We start from the raw sequence: 15,370 nt of genomic DNA on the forward strand, positions 1-15,370 counted from the left end.
ACACCACTGTGCTCCAGTTTCTATGCACGGGCTTTCGCTGCATCCTAACAGCCCGGGGGCTGATGTGTGCACGTACCTCATCTGCCTGCCCTGAGCACACACCAGCCCCAGCCGAGCCTTAATCGGAACAAGGTCCGCTCACACTCCAATTACGTGGAGACCGCAGCTTTGGCAGCACTTGGAATAGCAGTTACCCAGTGCTCCAGGAAACCGCAAGAGCGAAGAGGAATTAAGGTTTAATTTCTCTGAGGTCCACAAGAGCTCGATAAGGATCAGCGATCAGGGCTCTGCCTAAACCGGGCAGCTGCCCTAGCTGAAGGGATGGGGGAAGTGTCCTCAGCTTGAACAAGGACCTTCTTCTGCCTTGTGTCTGATGTGGTTCTGGGACTACTGATGCTGAGCTGTGCAGCAACAAGGGCTGACGCTGACAAGCCTCAGCTGCCTCTCCCCAGCATCCCTGACCCAAGACCTTAGCAGGCAACAAACCTCCTGTGACAGCAAGTTCAAGTGTTCTGGCTTTGCAAAATTTTGCATTTTGCAGCTCCAGAGAACAAGCCTGTGCCAACAGATGCAATTCCAAAGCATTTAAAAAATACGTTTGTTTTTCATTGCGCTTTTATGCTAACAGAAATCCAGACGGGCCCAAAAGGTGCTGAAGTTCTGCCGAGCTGCTTTGTGCAGCTGCCCAAAGCACAAGCGYGGGGTGGCATGCTGAGAGCACAGCCGGCTGCAATTGCCTCTTACACTTGTTATTTTCGGAGGCGCTAGATGGCATCAGCACAGCACATTTTCTATTAACAAGCAACATGTTCTCCCCTTTCCTCACCGGGCCATTCCGGCCCTATCTGAGGCTGCAGCTGGAGCGGTCCTTGGTGGATCTGGCAGGGATGGGGCAAGGAGCCCATGGAGTTAAGGGTTCATCTCTAGTTCCTCAGGAAAAGGAGCACATTTTGCAGAAAAAAGAAAGCTACATTGGTGACATTTATAGCAATTTATTGCACAAGCATCAAAAAAACATTCTTATTCTTGGGTCCATCTGTGCCTTGGGCCTGGGAGAGGTTGGCRGCAGCAGCAGCTGCCCCCAAAGCTCATCCCGTGCCCTGGCGCCGCCAGCTTTCCCAAAGAGCAGAGCGCCCCGAAGGCGCACCCAGCCACTGAGCAGCCTCCAGCTCGCRGTCACAGCGGAGGAACCGGACCAGTTTGGTGACCGCAGAGCACCTCTATCGCCTTCAGGCTGCGCAAGGAAAGGCCCTCACGCGAGCCAAGGCCCAGTGAAGAGCCCGAGTTGCGGCGTGGGCCGAATTAGCCCACAGAGCGAGGYCTGCGGCCGGCCACCGGGACCGGGGAAGAAAACATGAAGTTACAGCCATTAATTCCACCAGCTGCACTGCAGTAAAAATTGTGCCCTGCTGTCAACCACCACGAAGAGCCGGTGCCAGCCGCAGTGCACAGCGCGGGCGGCCAAAGACTCATGGCTGCAGCTCCTGCCGAGGAGGAACAACGCGACACGGAGTGATTTCACTTAAAAGGAGCAAAGCACAGTGCTGTGTCTGAAAAGCAAAGTATGTCAAGGTGAAAAATACCGTAAGTCCTCGGAGCTTGTTGTTGCAGCTGATGAGGAAGGAAATCTCACCTCTCAAAAAACCAAACCAAACCAAACAAAAAGGAAAACCAAAACCCCTTAAAACCTCCAAGAAAATGCGACCTCAARATTAGAGTTAGAAGAACAAATTTTACCTCTCAAGAGCTGCCTGACACAGAATGTTAGGCAAGATGGTTCCCAGCACAGATCTGGTTACAGCTCAGACTCGGGGATGAAGCAGGTCCCCTGGACAGGGTTTTTCTTTTTGCTATGATTTTTTAACCACTTTTGTATAAATCTGTTCTGCTAAAAGTGAGGAAAACCTGAGTCCATCCACATGGAAATGAAAGAATTACATTAAAGAAAAGCAGCTCTAGACATTTCAGGCAGAAGAAATCCTTTCATCATTTACCCAATGGCTTCATGCTACCGAAAACTGTACCGTCAAGGACACGGCCCTGGACAGACCACACAAGCCATTTCACAGAGGAGTTAAACAGGCTTCAAACCCCCAGCCCGTAATTGGCAGATCTGTGGGGGTTTTTGTTTTTTGTTTTTTTAATCTCCCTAATACCATTCGTTTTGTAACTGAAAATATTGCTTATTCAAAGATATGAATTTAATGCTTTTTCTGTGGTAAAGCAGCATTCAGGGCTGTGCAGACAGCAGACAAAGTGAACAGAGTTATTCTTGGATAATTTATTCAGATTTTTAATATAAACAGTTAATTGTTCAATATTCTGACACACAGCAAGAATTTTTCTTAATATTCAAAGATATTTTCTATACACATCACCGCTTGGCTCATATATGAAAACATTGTAAAATATTTTTTTTTCTTTTTTTTTTCTCTTTTCTCTCTCTTTTTTTTTTCCCCACCATGGCACATTTGATCCTTTATTTCAATCAAGAGGTATCTGCAATACTGTTTGTATTCTGGAACCTTTTATACGCAGAGAGAAAGGCAGGAGCAGTAAGATTAAACAGAAAACAGAAGAAATGAAGACTTCACAGAACATCACTTAACATGTAACTGAAACTGTCTTTAGTTTATTTAAGGTGCAAGCAGAACAACATTTGCTTTTGGCTGTGTTTGATAAAACCGATGTCCAGTACCCACATCCATGTATTTCCTCAAACACGAACCACTGTTTTGATACTTGAAGAAAATAATTGCCCAAACTAAAGCAAAAAGGTAAAGCTTTTCGAAGTAACATTCTAACTTTTCAAATTTATAAGTGGCATTTCAAAAAAATCCATCAGCCAGTTTTCACGGGACTTGGTTATGGAGTAAGTGTTCAGAAACTAAGATTGCTGAAGCGCTACCAGATAGATGCTGCCAGGCAAGTTCCGGTTAACAGAAGAGCTTTGGTAACAYGCCCAGCTAAGGTACTCATACTTCTTAGTAATCCCACCCCGAGCTCAAGCTGTGTTTTCCATCGATAGTACTAAAAACTCAAGTCTTAGTAGTACAAAGTCAGAGCCATACTGAGGACACTGGATCTTARTAACAGCTGGGATTCAGCTAAGTGAGCAGGTATCTGCCCACATTTAAACTCCACTGATGGCTGCTTTGGCAGAATTATTCCAGGTGCCCCTGTCCAGGCCAGGCTGGGCTCCCACAGCAACTTTCTGGACTAAGCGGAAGGAAGTATTTAGTACCATCAGCTGGAACAATGTACTCAAAACAGAATGGCTACCAAAAAAATTATTTCTTGCTGGTTCAAATATGCTGGCAAAGAAAAAATAACACCACTGTAGGAGTTAATACTAACTTTATTATACAATATTTAAAAAGCCATTTCTCTACCTGTCCCCTTATAGCTTGCATTGTGCTGCAGCTGATTTGCCGAAACTGCAAGAATAAGTGCTTACTTTTGAAAAGGACAAGCAATTTAATTTTAAAAAGAAATACACATTTAATGACAGCAGATTTAATAAAAATGGTAGCTTTATGATTGCTTTTGAATAGTCCGATTCCTCCAAAAGTCAGTTTTACTACTGGCTTCACTCTTGCGATACTCATAACAAGGCAAGCCAAAATGGAACAGGTTGAAGCATGTTAACGCTCTTACACCAACATTCACATACAGTATCCAAAGCAGAAGTTAACACAGAGCCAAGCAGAAGGTAATAAAAAGGCCAAATTTAATTAAGTTCATACAAATATTAACTAATCTTATTTTGAATTTTATGCATTTCTGAAGTTACTGTTTCTTGATTCCAATCCATTCAACAGCTCCTTTCCCTGGAAAACACACATGGGAAACTACGAGGGGCATCAGCTGCTCTGCGGAGGGGAATGAGCTCCTGACAGGCCAAGCCCACCTGGTCTGCAAGTCTTCACGTGAGAAGTCAGGTGAGGCAGCTTTGAGGCTAGGCTATAGCGAGAGGATCAGAGGGTTTTCTGCAGTTTCTTGTTCACTCTGCTATTACTCCACAGTCTCCGAACCAATCTCATATGGATCACGGGAGCACCTAGCACAGCCTTTAGTCTAAGGTTTTATGGCACAAAGATACTGGTTTATTTTCTGACTTGTAAAACAAGGTTCCAGTCTTGATATCAGGAATCACTGCTAGCAGTGAGGGGCCCAGAGTAYCTCAGGGTCCGTCGTCCTATCACAGTGACATTAAGAGGGAACTTGATTGCCTCTCTCCCTCCCCTAAAAAGGGGGGCTCAAGGATAACTGACACAGTACCCTTCTTGCTCCTGTCTTTTCCTATTTGCCTTCGTTATATTTATGTCAATAACACAATAAGCAACTTTGAGATTTTTCCAAAAAGATACCAACATTAATGCAAAATACTATAATTAAGCAAAGTGTCCCATTACTATAATACAAATTTAGGAGGAAAGAGACATACCACCCATAAATTAAGAGTACCCTTTAGCAACCTAACAGCAGCCTCATCATACCAACACAGCTGCTTTATCATCAATGTAAAATAGCATTGCTGCAGCTTGATCTATTTCCTATCATTTTTCTGACCCTGTGCTGGCACAGAGTTTATGTTGATTAGCTCTTCTATTTTACAACACAGAGTATTTACAAGCAGCCAAGACAGACATGTTTTTAACCTAACAGACAAGCTTTGCAATGCTGCACTGTACTGCAAGAGAAGTACCAGATTTGCAAGAGGCAATCAGGAAGTGGCAATTGAATTTAACGTGCAAATGTTTCTCAGAAACCTCTCCAGTCTCATGCTTCAAATATTTGCTCAATAGAAACACAGCAGAGGACAGAAAGCTATTTCTTGCACTTCCTGCTTTACTAGCTTTAGAGATAGTAAAGTTCTGGCTACTTGCTGGTGCCCCTTGGTGCCTCCGAACAACGCACTGGAGGCGATGACTCCTCCTTAACACACTTAAGGCTCTGTCCTGTGGTGCAGGTGGGAACTTCTCAGCTGCCCCTTCTGCAAAGGGCAGGATCCAGTCCCACAGCCAATGCAATCTCAAGAAAAGAGCGAGCTTCCCACCTGCTGCTCAGAGTAGCCCTCCTCCAGACACTTCACCTAGTTTCCTGCACTACCATTTGGCTTCTCCTTATCACTTAATAGCATGTGCTTGTGCTTCTGCTATAGCTGTGATAGTCTCATCCTGGTAGGGATCTCACCCAACTGAAAAGCAGCAACTCACCAGATGAAGGCACAGCCACCTGTTGCATAACACACCTTCCTGGAAATGAGTTCTGAGTAACACCTCATATAGCGAAGGTTTCATCTAACAAATGCAATCTCAGCTTACACGCAAGCCCTGTCGTCTCTGAACAGGTATCTGCAAGATCCAAGTGAGGGACTTCTGCATCCCTGGAGTAAAGATCTTCCAATAATAGAGACCAACAATAATAGAGACCAAAGTGTCAACTGTGGGCTGAAAGTAAAGGATTTTGCAGAAGTGAGAGCTGGGCTTTACAGAATATCGTCATTTACTCTTTCTAATTCTACAGCTAGGTAAGTGTAATCTTTAACATTCAGGAGTGGCAACCAGTAGTGTTTTTTTTATAGGGACTTGCTGTGGGGAAAAACGATATTCTTACCGCTAGTACCATATGTCTTTCCTTATCCTTGGCACAATATAAAACGGTGACCAGAGAAATCTTTATGCACAGTATTGGGTATAAACAACTGCTCAGTTTGGTGCAGAGTAAAGATGACAATATAAGCCACGTGAACGGACTGCCTGTCCACAAAGCAAAACATACGTTCCCTTGTTCAGTGATCTGAGTGTTGCAAATCATGTGAACTCAGAGGGCCAACCAATATCAATCAAATTTAAAAGCCTGACCCAATACAAGGTTCCAATGATTGTTTATGTAATAAATCTTATACTCCTACAGTTACGATTACTGAAATTTAAAATCTCACCAAAACAATGATATGTGGGAAAGGTTTGTTTTAGAAGGTCACACCCTACTGGCATTACTCCAGATTACCTGTGCACAGTGACAAAAGCATGCGACCATGAGATTCAAATTCAACCAGAACCAGAAGGGCTAGTCACAGTCCCTGGTCCACACTGGCAAACACAGCTCCAGAAGGAAGCTGTCTATTCGTTTTAGGTCATTAATTTGCAAAGTCCAAACATTTAAATGGCTTGCTTGCTTTTGTTTTTTATTCTAAATCACAACAGAACTAAGACGATGATAACAGATCCAAATTAGCTATTGTGCATGTGAAACTAAATAGGTTCCTTTGGTCACTACTGCTCAGATTAGTGATAAACAGTGACTAGCTCTTCTCTTACCCATTCCCCTTGGTGAATGGTCCCTAGTATTGGTATCAGCTGATATTGATTTTCCCTGATCCACAGTAGGTCCAGACCAGAATATTTAAACAAGTTTAGAGGTGCGCAGTATTAAAAATATCCTTAAGAAACACTGAGGTAGACTGCACCAGAACAGGACAAAAATACTCCCACTACATCAACCTGCCAAGCTTTTACCAATACAAATTTACAAGTTCTCTGTGTTTAAGAAAACAAGTTGTTTGGTTTTTTTTTTACAGTGTTTTATATATTAAAATAAATAAAAAAATTCTAGTAAGAAAAACTTCTCTTCCTTAGAAAAGTGTGAGAATATGTCTTCTTTCCTGCAGTGTAGCATAGAGCTGCTAAACAGTTACTACTTTGTAAAGCAGAAGAAATGTAAACGAGGCCTTTAGAAATTGAAGGTTCTTACCCCATGTCTATACTGTCTATTTTCTATCTAACTTTGTGAGCAGTCTTTTTGTACCTTCCACCTTGGCTCAAACAGACCAGCTTCAGCAAGCACAAAGAGCTGACAATTCCTCACGGTGCACAGAGTCCATAATCCTCCACAGATGTTGTCCTAACAGGTTTAACTATGGTTTGGCTTGAGTGGAGCAGGATCTGAGAGATGCTTCCCTAYAAACTCCAACCCTATTCCATTCAGTTACAGTGAGGAAGAAGCAGCACTGCCTGGGCTGGAAAAAAAAGCCACACGTCAGTTGTGTAGCATCCCCGCTCTCCCCAGAGATTCTCTCCCGGCAGAGAGAACAAGTATGCATGCTCTTTTTCAGTGGACTTCTCCAAGAGGAAAAGTGGAGAATTGAGCAATCTCTCCCCCCTTTTAAAACCATCTCCTGTTACAATGGCCTGAAACATCTTTAATGTTCATTTCTTGCTTTAGCACTTCTCCCTGCCAGCACACTCCCTCATCACTGTGAGATGCATTTAGTTTCACAATCATTTTCTAATACCTTGTGCTAATCAGCTCTGTCTTTATGCAAACAGCAGCAAAAAAAAGCACAGTCCAAAAGACAAAAGTTAACATCCTGAAGAGCTGAAAGCAGTGGCTAACGCGCATGGCCTGGGAAATGTGCAGGGCACAGCGCAGGTGTCTCAGGAAAACATCAAAGGCCTGCAGGCAGCACTAGGCCAGGCGCCCGAGCAGCAGCAGACAGGCAGCGGGTAGCTAACCACAGTCACATTCAGCTTCTGCTTCATGTACAGAGCCAAGAGCCTCACGCTCTCCCCCCTTTAGATCGGCTTAGTGTCTCTTCTGGTTAGAGTCCTTGCTCTTCCCCTTGCCAGTTTCTTCTTGGCGCAAGGYGCACAGAAGGCAAAGCAAGGGGAGTCGGGGCAAAGAAGCAACAGGACTCAGGACAGGGATATCCCGGTGTCCTTCAGCCCCCAACAACCAAGTTAAGTCCCCAACTATTTTATCTCAGGGTTTCAACTGGAGCCAGCTGACTGCATTATATAAATCATGAAGCTGCATTATAAAGCCTTGTCAAGTATAAACTTAACATGTGCTTCATAGTTCCTAAAAGGGTAATCAGCTAAAATTAGTTCATTCTGAAATCTCTGGACCACTTTAAGACCAAACAATCCCCCAAATTCTACCCTCCCAGAAAGGATCATAAACAGTCAATAATTTATATGAAGTTTAAATTTAAACTAAAGACATTTTAAATATGTTACAACAAACAATATATATACTCAATGCTGTAAGAACAGAAAACTCGGTATCTCAGGTCAGGGGACTCTACTTTGTTTGGTCTTGAAAGTACCCATAAATCTCAGATTTCTGCTCCTTTGGCTCCCAGCACATTTTCCTCATTTGTTAATGAGAGAAAAYCTACTCCCAAGAGTCCTTAGTATAAAAATAATCTGTTTAGGATTCAGTCATTCCAGGGAAATGGGGAAAAGATAAGTACACACTTCCGAGAAGAGGAAAGCTTCTGTGAGAACATACAAAACTTATGTACAAAAAGAAGTGTATATTTTGATACACATATACACTCCACATATATATACTGCACACACGCGCACACACACACACACACGCACGCACCCCTGGGATTTAACCCATTTAAAAAGTATGAAAGCAGCAGCTATTGGTCAATCTGAGGATATGGCGCGTCTCATTGATGGGTATTCAATCCTTCAGCTGTAGTGAAGAATCTGCCTGAAAGCCTGGAATTCTACTGGAAATGCTTTTGTCCTGCAGAAGTTTTGTTCCGCACCGTTACACTGTAGCTCAGATACCAGCAAATTTAACTTCGTTTGTTGGCAAATGTGGATGCTCCTCCTTTAGTTTAACTTAAAAGGTCACTTCCTGTTTTGAAACCATGGTTACAGAAGGGCCAGCAGCCATGGAAACCTTTTCCATTTATGTTCACAGATAAGTCCACTGACAACCAGTCAACTTGGCAAAAAAAAAAAAAAAAAGTTTTAATCATAAGATGATTAAAAATCTAAAGAGTTTGTAGATGTGTGTCATACACTGTGGCAGCAATAAGAAAAGTCCTGAGATTTGTGAAGGGGAAAAAGCAGACACCCTTGGGCCAAACAGGAAGCGTTAGGAAGGACTTGACCTGGGCATGGAGAGAATCCGCCCGTTTTTCTTGCCACCATTCATGTGAGTGTAAGGTATGTGCTCTTCATAGTTCCCCTTGAGGGCCATGGAGGGTCCGTTGTCCCGCCCCAGGGCTTTGTCCCTCTGCGAGTACGAGGAGGGATCGAGGGGAATGCTCTCCATGTTCTCAAAGTCCATCTCGTACTCCTCTGTTTCCAGAGGTTTGTTCTCCTCACTGTAAAAGAACGAGACCTCATGGAAGCTGGGGTGCAAGTCCTCCTTCAGCATCTCGATGATCTCAATAAAGGTGGGGCGCATTTTAGGGTTGTACTGCCAGCACATCTGCATCAGGCTGTGCCTGCATCAAGACAAACAAGTGTCAGGGACAGAAGAAACGATTCCACATAGGCAGAGCTGGCACAGACCCACACTTGTGTCTGTGTCAGACCACCCACGACAGGGGCTACTCCTCCGGCCCTTGATCCCCCTGTCCCTGCTGAGGTTGTGCTTGTTCTTTCTCCAGTCTCCATTTCTGCTGTAGATCCTTACGCTTCTTTGTCACTATTTCTGTCTAAATCAACAATTCCTTCCAATTCCTTCAGTTGCTCCTAACTCAGCTTTCAAAGGAAACAGGGCTGTACTTCACATATTCGGCGTGCATGCGCATATATGCTTATATCCAAGCCACAGAATTTTTAATTCATTGACTAATTTCACCTCAACCTGAAAGATAATTGATTTCTAAAAACTTCAAGGAAAACAGAAGGTTGTGCAGAGGGCAGAAGTTCTGTAAACATCCCACCTACAAGAAAGACTGCAGCAAGGGGTCATGTGTTATCAGACACTGTGAAGAAAGAACTTGCAAGTGTCCCAAGTACAAATAAGCTTTCAAACTGGAGTTTGTAATTGGCCACCAGGGAAGAGTCCCCAGGAGGGCAGGCTTTTATCATAAGGATACTCACAAAGCATGTTTATTTTTTGACTGTGGAGCTGGACACGCTGTTTTGGCTAGAACCGGGCCAAGGTAAGAGGTTACTGAAACCAGCTAGTTACTCTCAGCGTTCTCTTTCCCAGCCAGGGCTCCTTCCCCTCATCTCTGCATCCTGCTTCACTTATGGCTCTTTACGCCCCTTCTATCAAAATGACCYAGCTCAGGTTAAATGCTTCGTAACAGGATTTTGTAATTACTCTGCCAGAAACAGCTTAGGGAGCATCTGGGTATGCAGCCACGCTTGTGGATCCAGGGATGCAACAACCCTCAGACAGCGAATGTCGAGAGCAGCTGYGGACAGCAACCCTTAACCCGGCACAGGAGAACGTCTGGCTTTGGTTTTTCTAATCCTCTTTGTAAGGTGTTTTTTACTGTGTCTCCACACTGCCCCCTTCTCCCTCTCAGCTTACAGGCAGCCTAGCCTTGGTCTCTTAAGTGGAGCAATGAGTCTGCCACAGAAATGAAAAGGCYGCAGACATGATAAACAGCTGTTGGCGCAGCCAAGTGTTCCCCTACCTTTACCTTCTCATTAGCTATAAATTGGATTTCTGAAAATTAGCAGTTAAATGCTGTAATTCTCAAGGCAATGCAATACCAAACTATTTACGTAGTACAGCGAGATGATTTACGCAAAACCTCAAAAGACCTTGGATTAGCAAGCTGCTTTCCAGCCTCTGCAGCCACGTGGATGCAGGCTGTGGCCAGGCCCTGCTGCACTGCATATGTAAACTGCCATTCACCAGCATGCAGAAGGGCAAAAGTAATTTGTTTGGGCCACTGATACAGTGCTTATTTGTGGTTTAAGCTTTTCCTATGCTTTATACTTCATTCTGTTGAGTCTATACTCCTGATGTAAGGTCCAGGCTGGTTTTATTTTTCCATTCTAGGGAAACAGGCTTGCTTGGGACTCYAGCTTTAATTCCTGGCTCTCTGAGGATGTGTTGGTTGCATTTCTAGGGCAGGTGCCTCACTATATTCCTATTTGTTCTTCCACCCGCAGAGAAGGGGCTAAGAAGTGCCACATGCTGGGCCACCTCTGTTGACCATAGTGTAGCTAAAGGAGCGCAGCTTGTTCCTTTCCACCTGCTTTACTACTTACAGCCTCTCTGGGCAGTTGTCTGGCTGATCCAGGTATCCTCCATCCATTACAAACTTTAGCACCTGTTCATTGGAGAGCCCTTGGTACGGCTGCTCTGCTAAACTGCTTATTTCCCAAAGGACAACACCAAAAGACCTAAGAAAAAAGACAAGGCTTCTGGTAAGAATATAATATCCAGGAGATCCATAAGTGACATTCTTAATTTGGAGAATATCTATTTWAAAAAAACAACTATATTTTTAGGAAAACAGTTTAAAAAACGTTTTATTTTGTTTGTATTCTGAAAAAGTCAGCAACTCGCACAATTTAAATCAAGTGTGTTAAATTCATGAGCTCTCCTGCTAGGATTCAGCTTGGAAGGCAGAGCACAACTTACCACACATCTGAATAAGCCGTGAAAACTCCATCCTTCAGCGATTCAGGTGCCATCCACCGCACTGGCAGCAGTCCTTTGCCTCCCTTTCGGTAATAATCTGTCTCATAGATATCTCTGGTCATTCCAAAGTCTGAGAAAAGCAATTGGGATGTATTAGATATCTCTGCGCTGAGCTCCGTTGGTTAACTGATGGTTACTGAGAGGAAGCGCGCTGCTAAACATGCACAATCAAAACTGTCCCAGCTGGCAGGGGTGGGCGCTCGGTGCAGGACGCCTCCCTGCACCTTCCACTGGCAGGTTCCCCAAACTGCTTCGCAACCTCTGCAGCACCAGTGGGGCTGCTGCCTGTCTCAGAGCTTTTCCTACTTCTTTCATTGGTTAGCACCTCCAGATGAGTGTTTCTTTCCTCTGACGTTAGGCTATTGCTACATACCCGATAATCCTCAAATGTCCCACTTTTCAGTCATTTGTCCCCTTATGATTAGCATCCAAAACACTTTCCTCTTCCTTGCATTTTTTTCTTTTCTGGACTATTATAGGGCCATGATAGAGACTCTAGAGATGCAACTTTTAGTGAAAGCTTCTARTCTAAACTTCTAGTCTATTCATCCCCTTTAAGTAAAACAAAGCTCTTTGCGTTTCCAAAGAGAGCCAGTGGAAATCATGTGCATTTACAGCATTCCTCTCGAATTTCACAGGTTGCCTTTTCAACAGACGTGACCCGCAGAATTATCTTCTGACCATACGCTACATACCTCCAATTTTTACAGTGAAGTCTTCTGCAACCATGCAGTTCCGAGCTGCAAGATCTCTGTGGACAAATTTTTTGGCGTTCAGATAGGCCATGCCATCAGCGATCTCTGCAGCCATCTGGATCATTTCTCTCAGCRTTGGTGGGGGACGACCAGGGTTATTCTACCAAAAAAAAAAAAAATTAGAAACTAAATCAAGTCAGTCTGTTACACAACACAGTCCCTCTCTCCTGTCTTTACCTCAGCATCAGGTCTCAAAGAGCGAAGGTAGCTTTTCAGATCTCCATGTGCCATTAACTCCATGACCACTAAAGTAGGTTGGCCCTTGGAGACCACCCCGAGGAGGCGAACCTGGAAAACAAACGAGAATTTCCTTTGGGGCTRTGTCCAAGCACACTGGGCAAAGCCCAGCTATGAAAACAGAAGGTACTGCGCAGCCAAGCCTGCCCTGAAGAGTACCACAAATCCTCTCACACAGAGGAGTTTTGAAAGAGCAAAAGTGAAATGATGCAGGCAGTTGCACTTGTTTTATAGTGATGTAAGACACAGAAAGATCCCAGCTCTTCGTGATCAGTTGTCTCTTCAGAAGGGCTGCTTTTGTAATCTGAATCTCAAGCTTTGAAAGCATTAAAGGAGTGTTAGTTACGTGGTGGGACTTTCATTTGCTAACCATGCAAAGGCACACAGTGCTGCTTACCACATGATGGCAGCTGAACCCTTTCATCACAGAAGCTTCGTTTAGGAATTCAATGCGCTCTCGGAGGCTGGCTGATTCATTAACAGTTTTTACAGCTACTCGAGTCTCTGGCTCTCCCTTTACTATGTCCTTGGCAATCCCTTCGTAGACCATGCCGAAAGAGCCCTGTCCCAGCTCTCGGAGGAGAGTGATCTTGTCTCGTGGAACCTCCCACTCATCCGGGACATAAACTGTTAAACAGAGGGAGACACTTCTGAATGGGGAGAGCACTGTTTGAAAAAGATTTCTGTAGCAGGCTTCTGTAGCACTGCCACAGGACACTGTAGATATAACCTGCTCAAAAATCCAGCTAGAAAAATCCATAAAGGAAAAAGCCAACCCCATACTGCAGCACTGTCTGAATGACTACAGCAGAGAAGCAGCACAGCAGACAGCGCTCATTGCTCACCATCGCTGGCGCTGAGGTACTCAGGATTAGAGGATGCATAGAGYGGCCCAGTTGGTCCTTCAGTTTGTCTAGAAGAGATAGAGAAGCTTTTCAGCACATTCGCAGACTTTGAAACTTTTGAATTTAAGACAGTCTTATCAATTCCCAAAGCATACRGCAAATACAAAGTGGCACAGTTTCCAAAAGCACAAAGTACTTCCTAAACTAATGTTCAAATCATTATCCAAAYAGAAAATAAAGACAATACCACACAGAATTACTTCAAACAAGTAAACAAAATCTTTGGATATAATTTTTATTTGCTCTGGTGAAAACTATGTAAGAGTGTACCCACCTCTTTTTCACAAGCACATAAGCAGCTCCAATAATTCCAGCAATTATTATCGCAAAAATGATTGGAACAATTATAACAGCAATATTAGGTTGAGCATTCACTAAGAGAGAAAGAGAGAGTTAGATGTATTATACAGGCCTCAAAATGCAAGTCTTTTCCTGAATAAAATCGCCTCCTTGAATAAATAGGAACAATCATGAAACTAGCAGWTGCTTCAGATACAGAAGGCAGAGCTGCTCAGAATGAGAACTCAAACYGCAAGTTCAACATGTAAGAGAAAGAAACTGATACACTTCTAAGTATTCTCGGTTTCTTGAGAGTCCATGTATAGATGAACATCTTATGACCCTCTACACTTCCCTGTGCACCACTAAATTCCCATCTTCCAACAACAATCTGGGTTTCTATCAGAAATTAAATGTGGGGGAGGGAGGAGGGGAAATCCAAACTCACAATAATCTGCCACATAGAAATAGGTAGGTTCCGTCCATGAGCCATTTCCAGCCAGTGAGGTAGCTCGTATACGGACGCTGTAGTTTCCAGGCTGCAGTCCACGCAGTTTACAGCCCTGCTCACTGGCAAAATGCTTACGGGAAACGCAGTAGTGGGCTTCCTGCAGGCAGAGGGAAGAGGAAGCTATATTCCACTGCCTCTGCAGCAATCCAGAGGCCTATAGCAGCACAATAGGATTTCCTCCTCACCTCCTTGACTGGCAAATGCACACAAATATTGYATTCACATGCATAAGTCTATTCCAATAGAGTGGTTTTGTCCTGGATTTGCATTTTATAGTTTAAGTAGTTCAGATTTCACAGAACGTATGCCATTTGCTGTACCATACCTCAGCCCTGAAATCTGACCTCGGCTGGCAAGCCCTGCTACCCACACAGCACTGCCATTCCGCACAGGCAGCAGAGCTGCCCTCTTGCTGCTCAATGCTTCTTTAATATCTTTAATGAACCGAAATTTAGAGCTGTAATTTCTGTCTTTCTGTGAAATAAAGCTCCTAGACAAGTCTAGGCAGAAAGTTAGCAAATTAGATAATCCCATTTGGCTAAGAGGCACCAAAGAGAGAAATTTTTAGTTTTTGTTGTCACCACACAGGCTTCCAGAGGACACAAGCTCACGAGCAAATTTTTATATCACATTGGTTCACGCAAAATGAAACCAAAAGGACAGAACACCTTATGCACTCAGACTAACAAAGACAGGACAGTTCTGGGTTCCCATGATTACTGCAGCAAACATTGTCTTGAAGCACATCTGTTATCCCAAAACAACTACAGAGCCATGCTCAGTGCTAATCCTAAAGTGAGAAAATGCATAGCCAYATCCCAGCAATGATATAGGGGATGTGATGCCAAAAGTGACACAAGAAACCAGAGAGAAAAGCAGAATGGTCTCTACAAATCCAACTTCCAGCCTCCCCGGTATCAACCTCCAACTGAGCCTTGCCGAGACGGGAGTGAAACACAGAGCTGCTCCTCCAAACGTGCCAAGCTAAGGAACAAGCACAAGTTCTCACCTCCGTCTCCCCAAGACGTCCATAATTCACTTCGTACAGCACAATAAGACCATTTGGTTCCTTTGGTTCCTGCCACTTCAAATGCACAGTATTTTTTTCAACCAGCTCATGGGTAACTGGACCAGCGATGTCATCGGCCTTAGCTAGAACAAAGGTCACGATTAATAATAGTGTTTATTTCAGGTCTTTCACAAAAATCAAAACTGCCAGTACGTAATACATCATCCTTTTGTATCAGGAAATAACG

The 15,370-nt window shown here is 43.9% G+C and overlaps 1 protein-coding gene across 1 annotated transcript in view; it reads right to left on the minus strand.

The window, feature by feature from the left end:
- Window positions 1-2,612: 2,612 nt before the first annotated feature.
- Window positions 2,613-15,370, minus strand: part of INSR (insulin receptor) — a 49,394-nt gene continuing 36,636 nt past the window's right edge. Inside the window, exons 11-20 of the mRNA XM_085313615.1 lie at window positions 15,124-15,266; window positions 14,052-14,211; window positions 13,599-13,698; window positions 13,265-13,332; window positions 12,817-13,046; window positions 12,360-12,470; window positions 12,123-12,282; window positions 11,368-11,497; window positions 10,992-11,126; window positions 2,613-9,259 (exon numbers count right to left, since the gene is read on the minus strand). Of these exons, the coding sequence (XP_085169741.1) occupies window positions 8,905-9,259; window positions 10,992-11,126; window positions 11,368-11,497; window positions 12,123-12,282; window positions 12,360-12,470; window positions 12,817-13,046; window positions 13,265-13,332; window positions 13,599-13,698; window positions 14,052-14,211; window positions 15,124-15,266 (1,592 nt within the window). The 3' untranslated portion in view covers window positions 2,613-8,904. The remainder of the gene's footprint in view (window positions 9,260-10,991; window positions 11,127-11,367; window positions 11,498-12,122; window positions 12,283-12,359; window positions 12,471-12,816; window positions 13,047-13,264; window positions 13,333-13,598; window positions 13,699-14,051; window positions 14,212-15,123; window positions 15,267-15,370) is intronic.

This window comes from Rhea americana, unplaced genomic scaffold, assembly GCF_003343005.1.
Source record: "Rhea americana isolate MKP2758 unplaced genomic scaffold, rheAme1 scaffold_390, whole genome shotgun sequence".
NCBI classification, from domain to species: Eukaryota; Metazoa; Chordata; class Aves; order Rheiformes; family Rheidae; genus Rhea; species Rhea americana.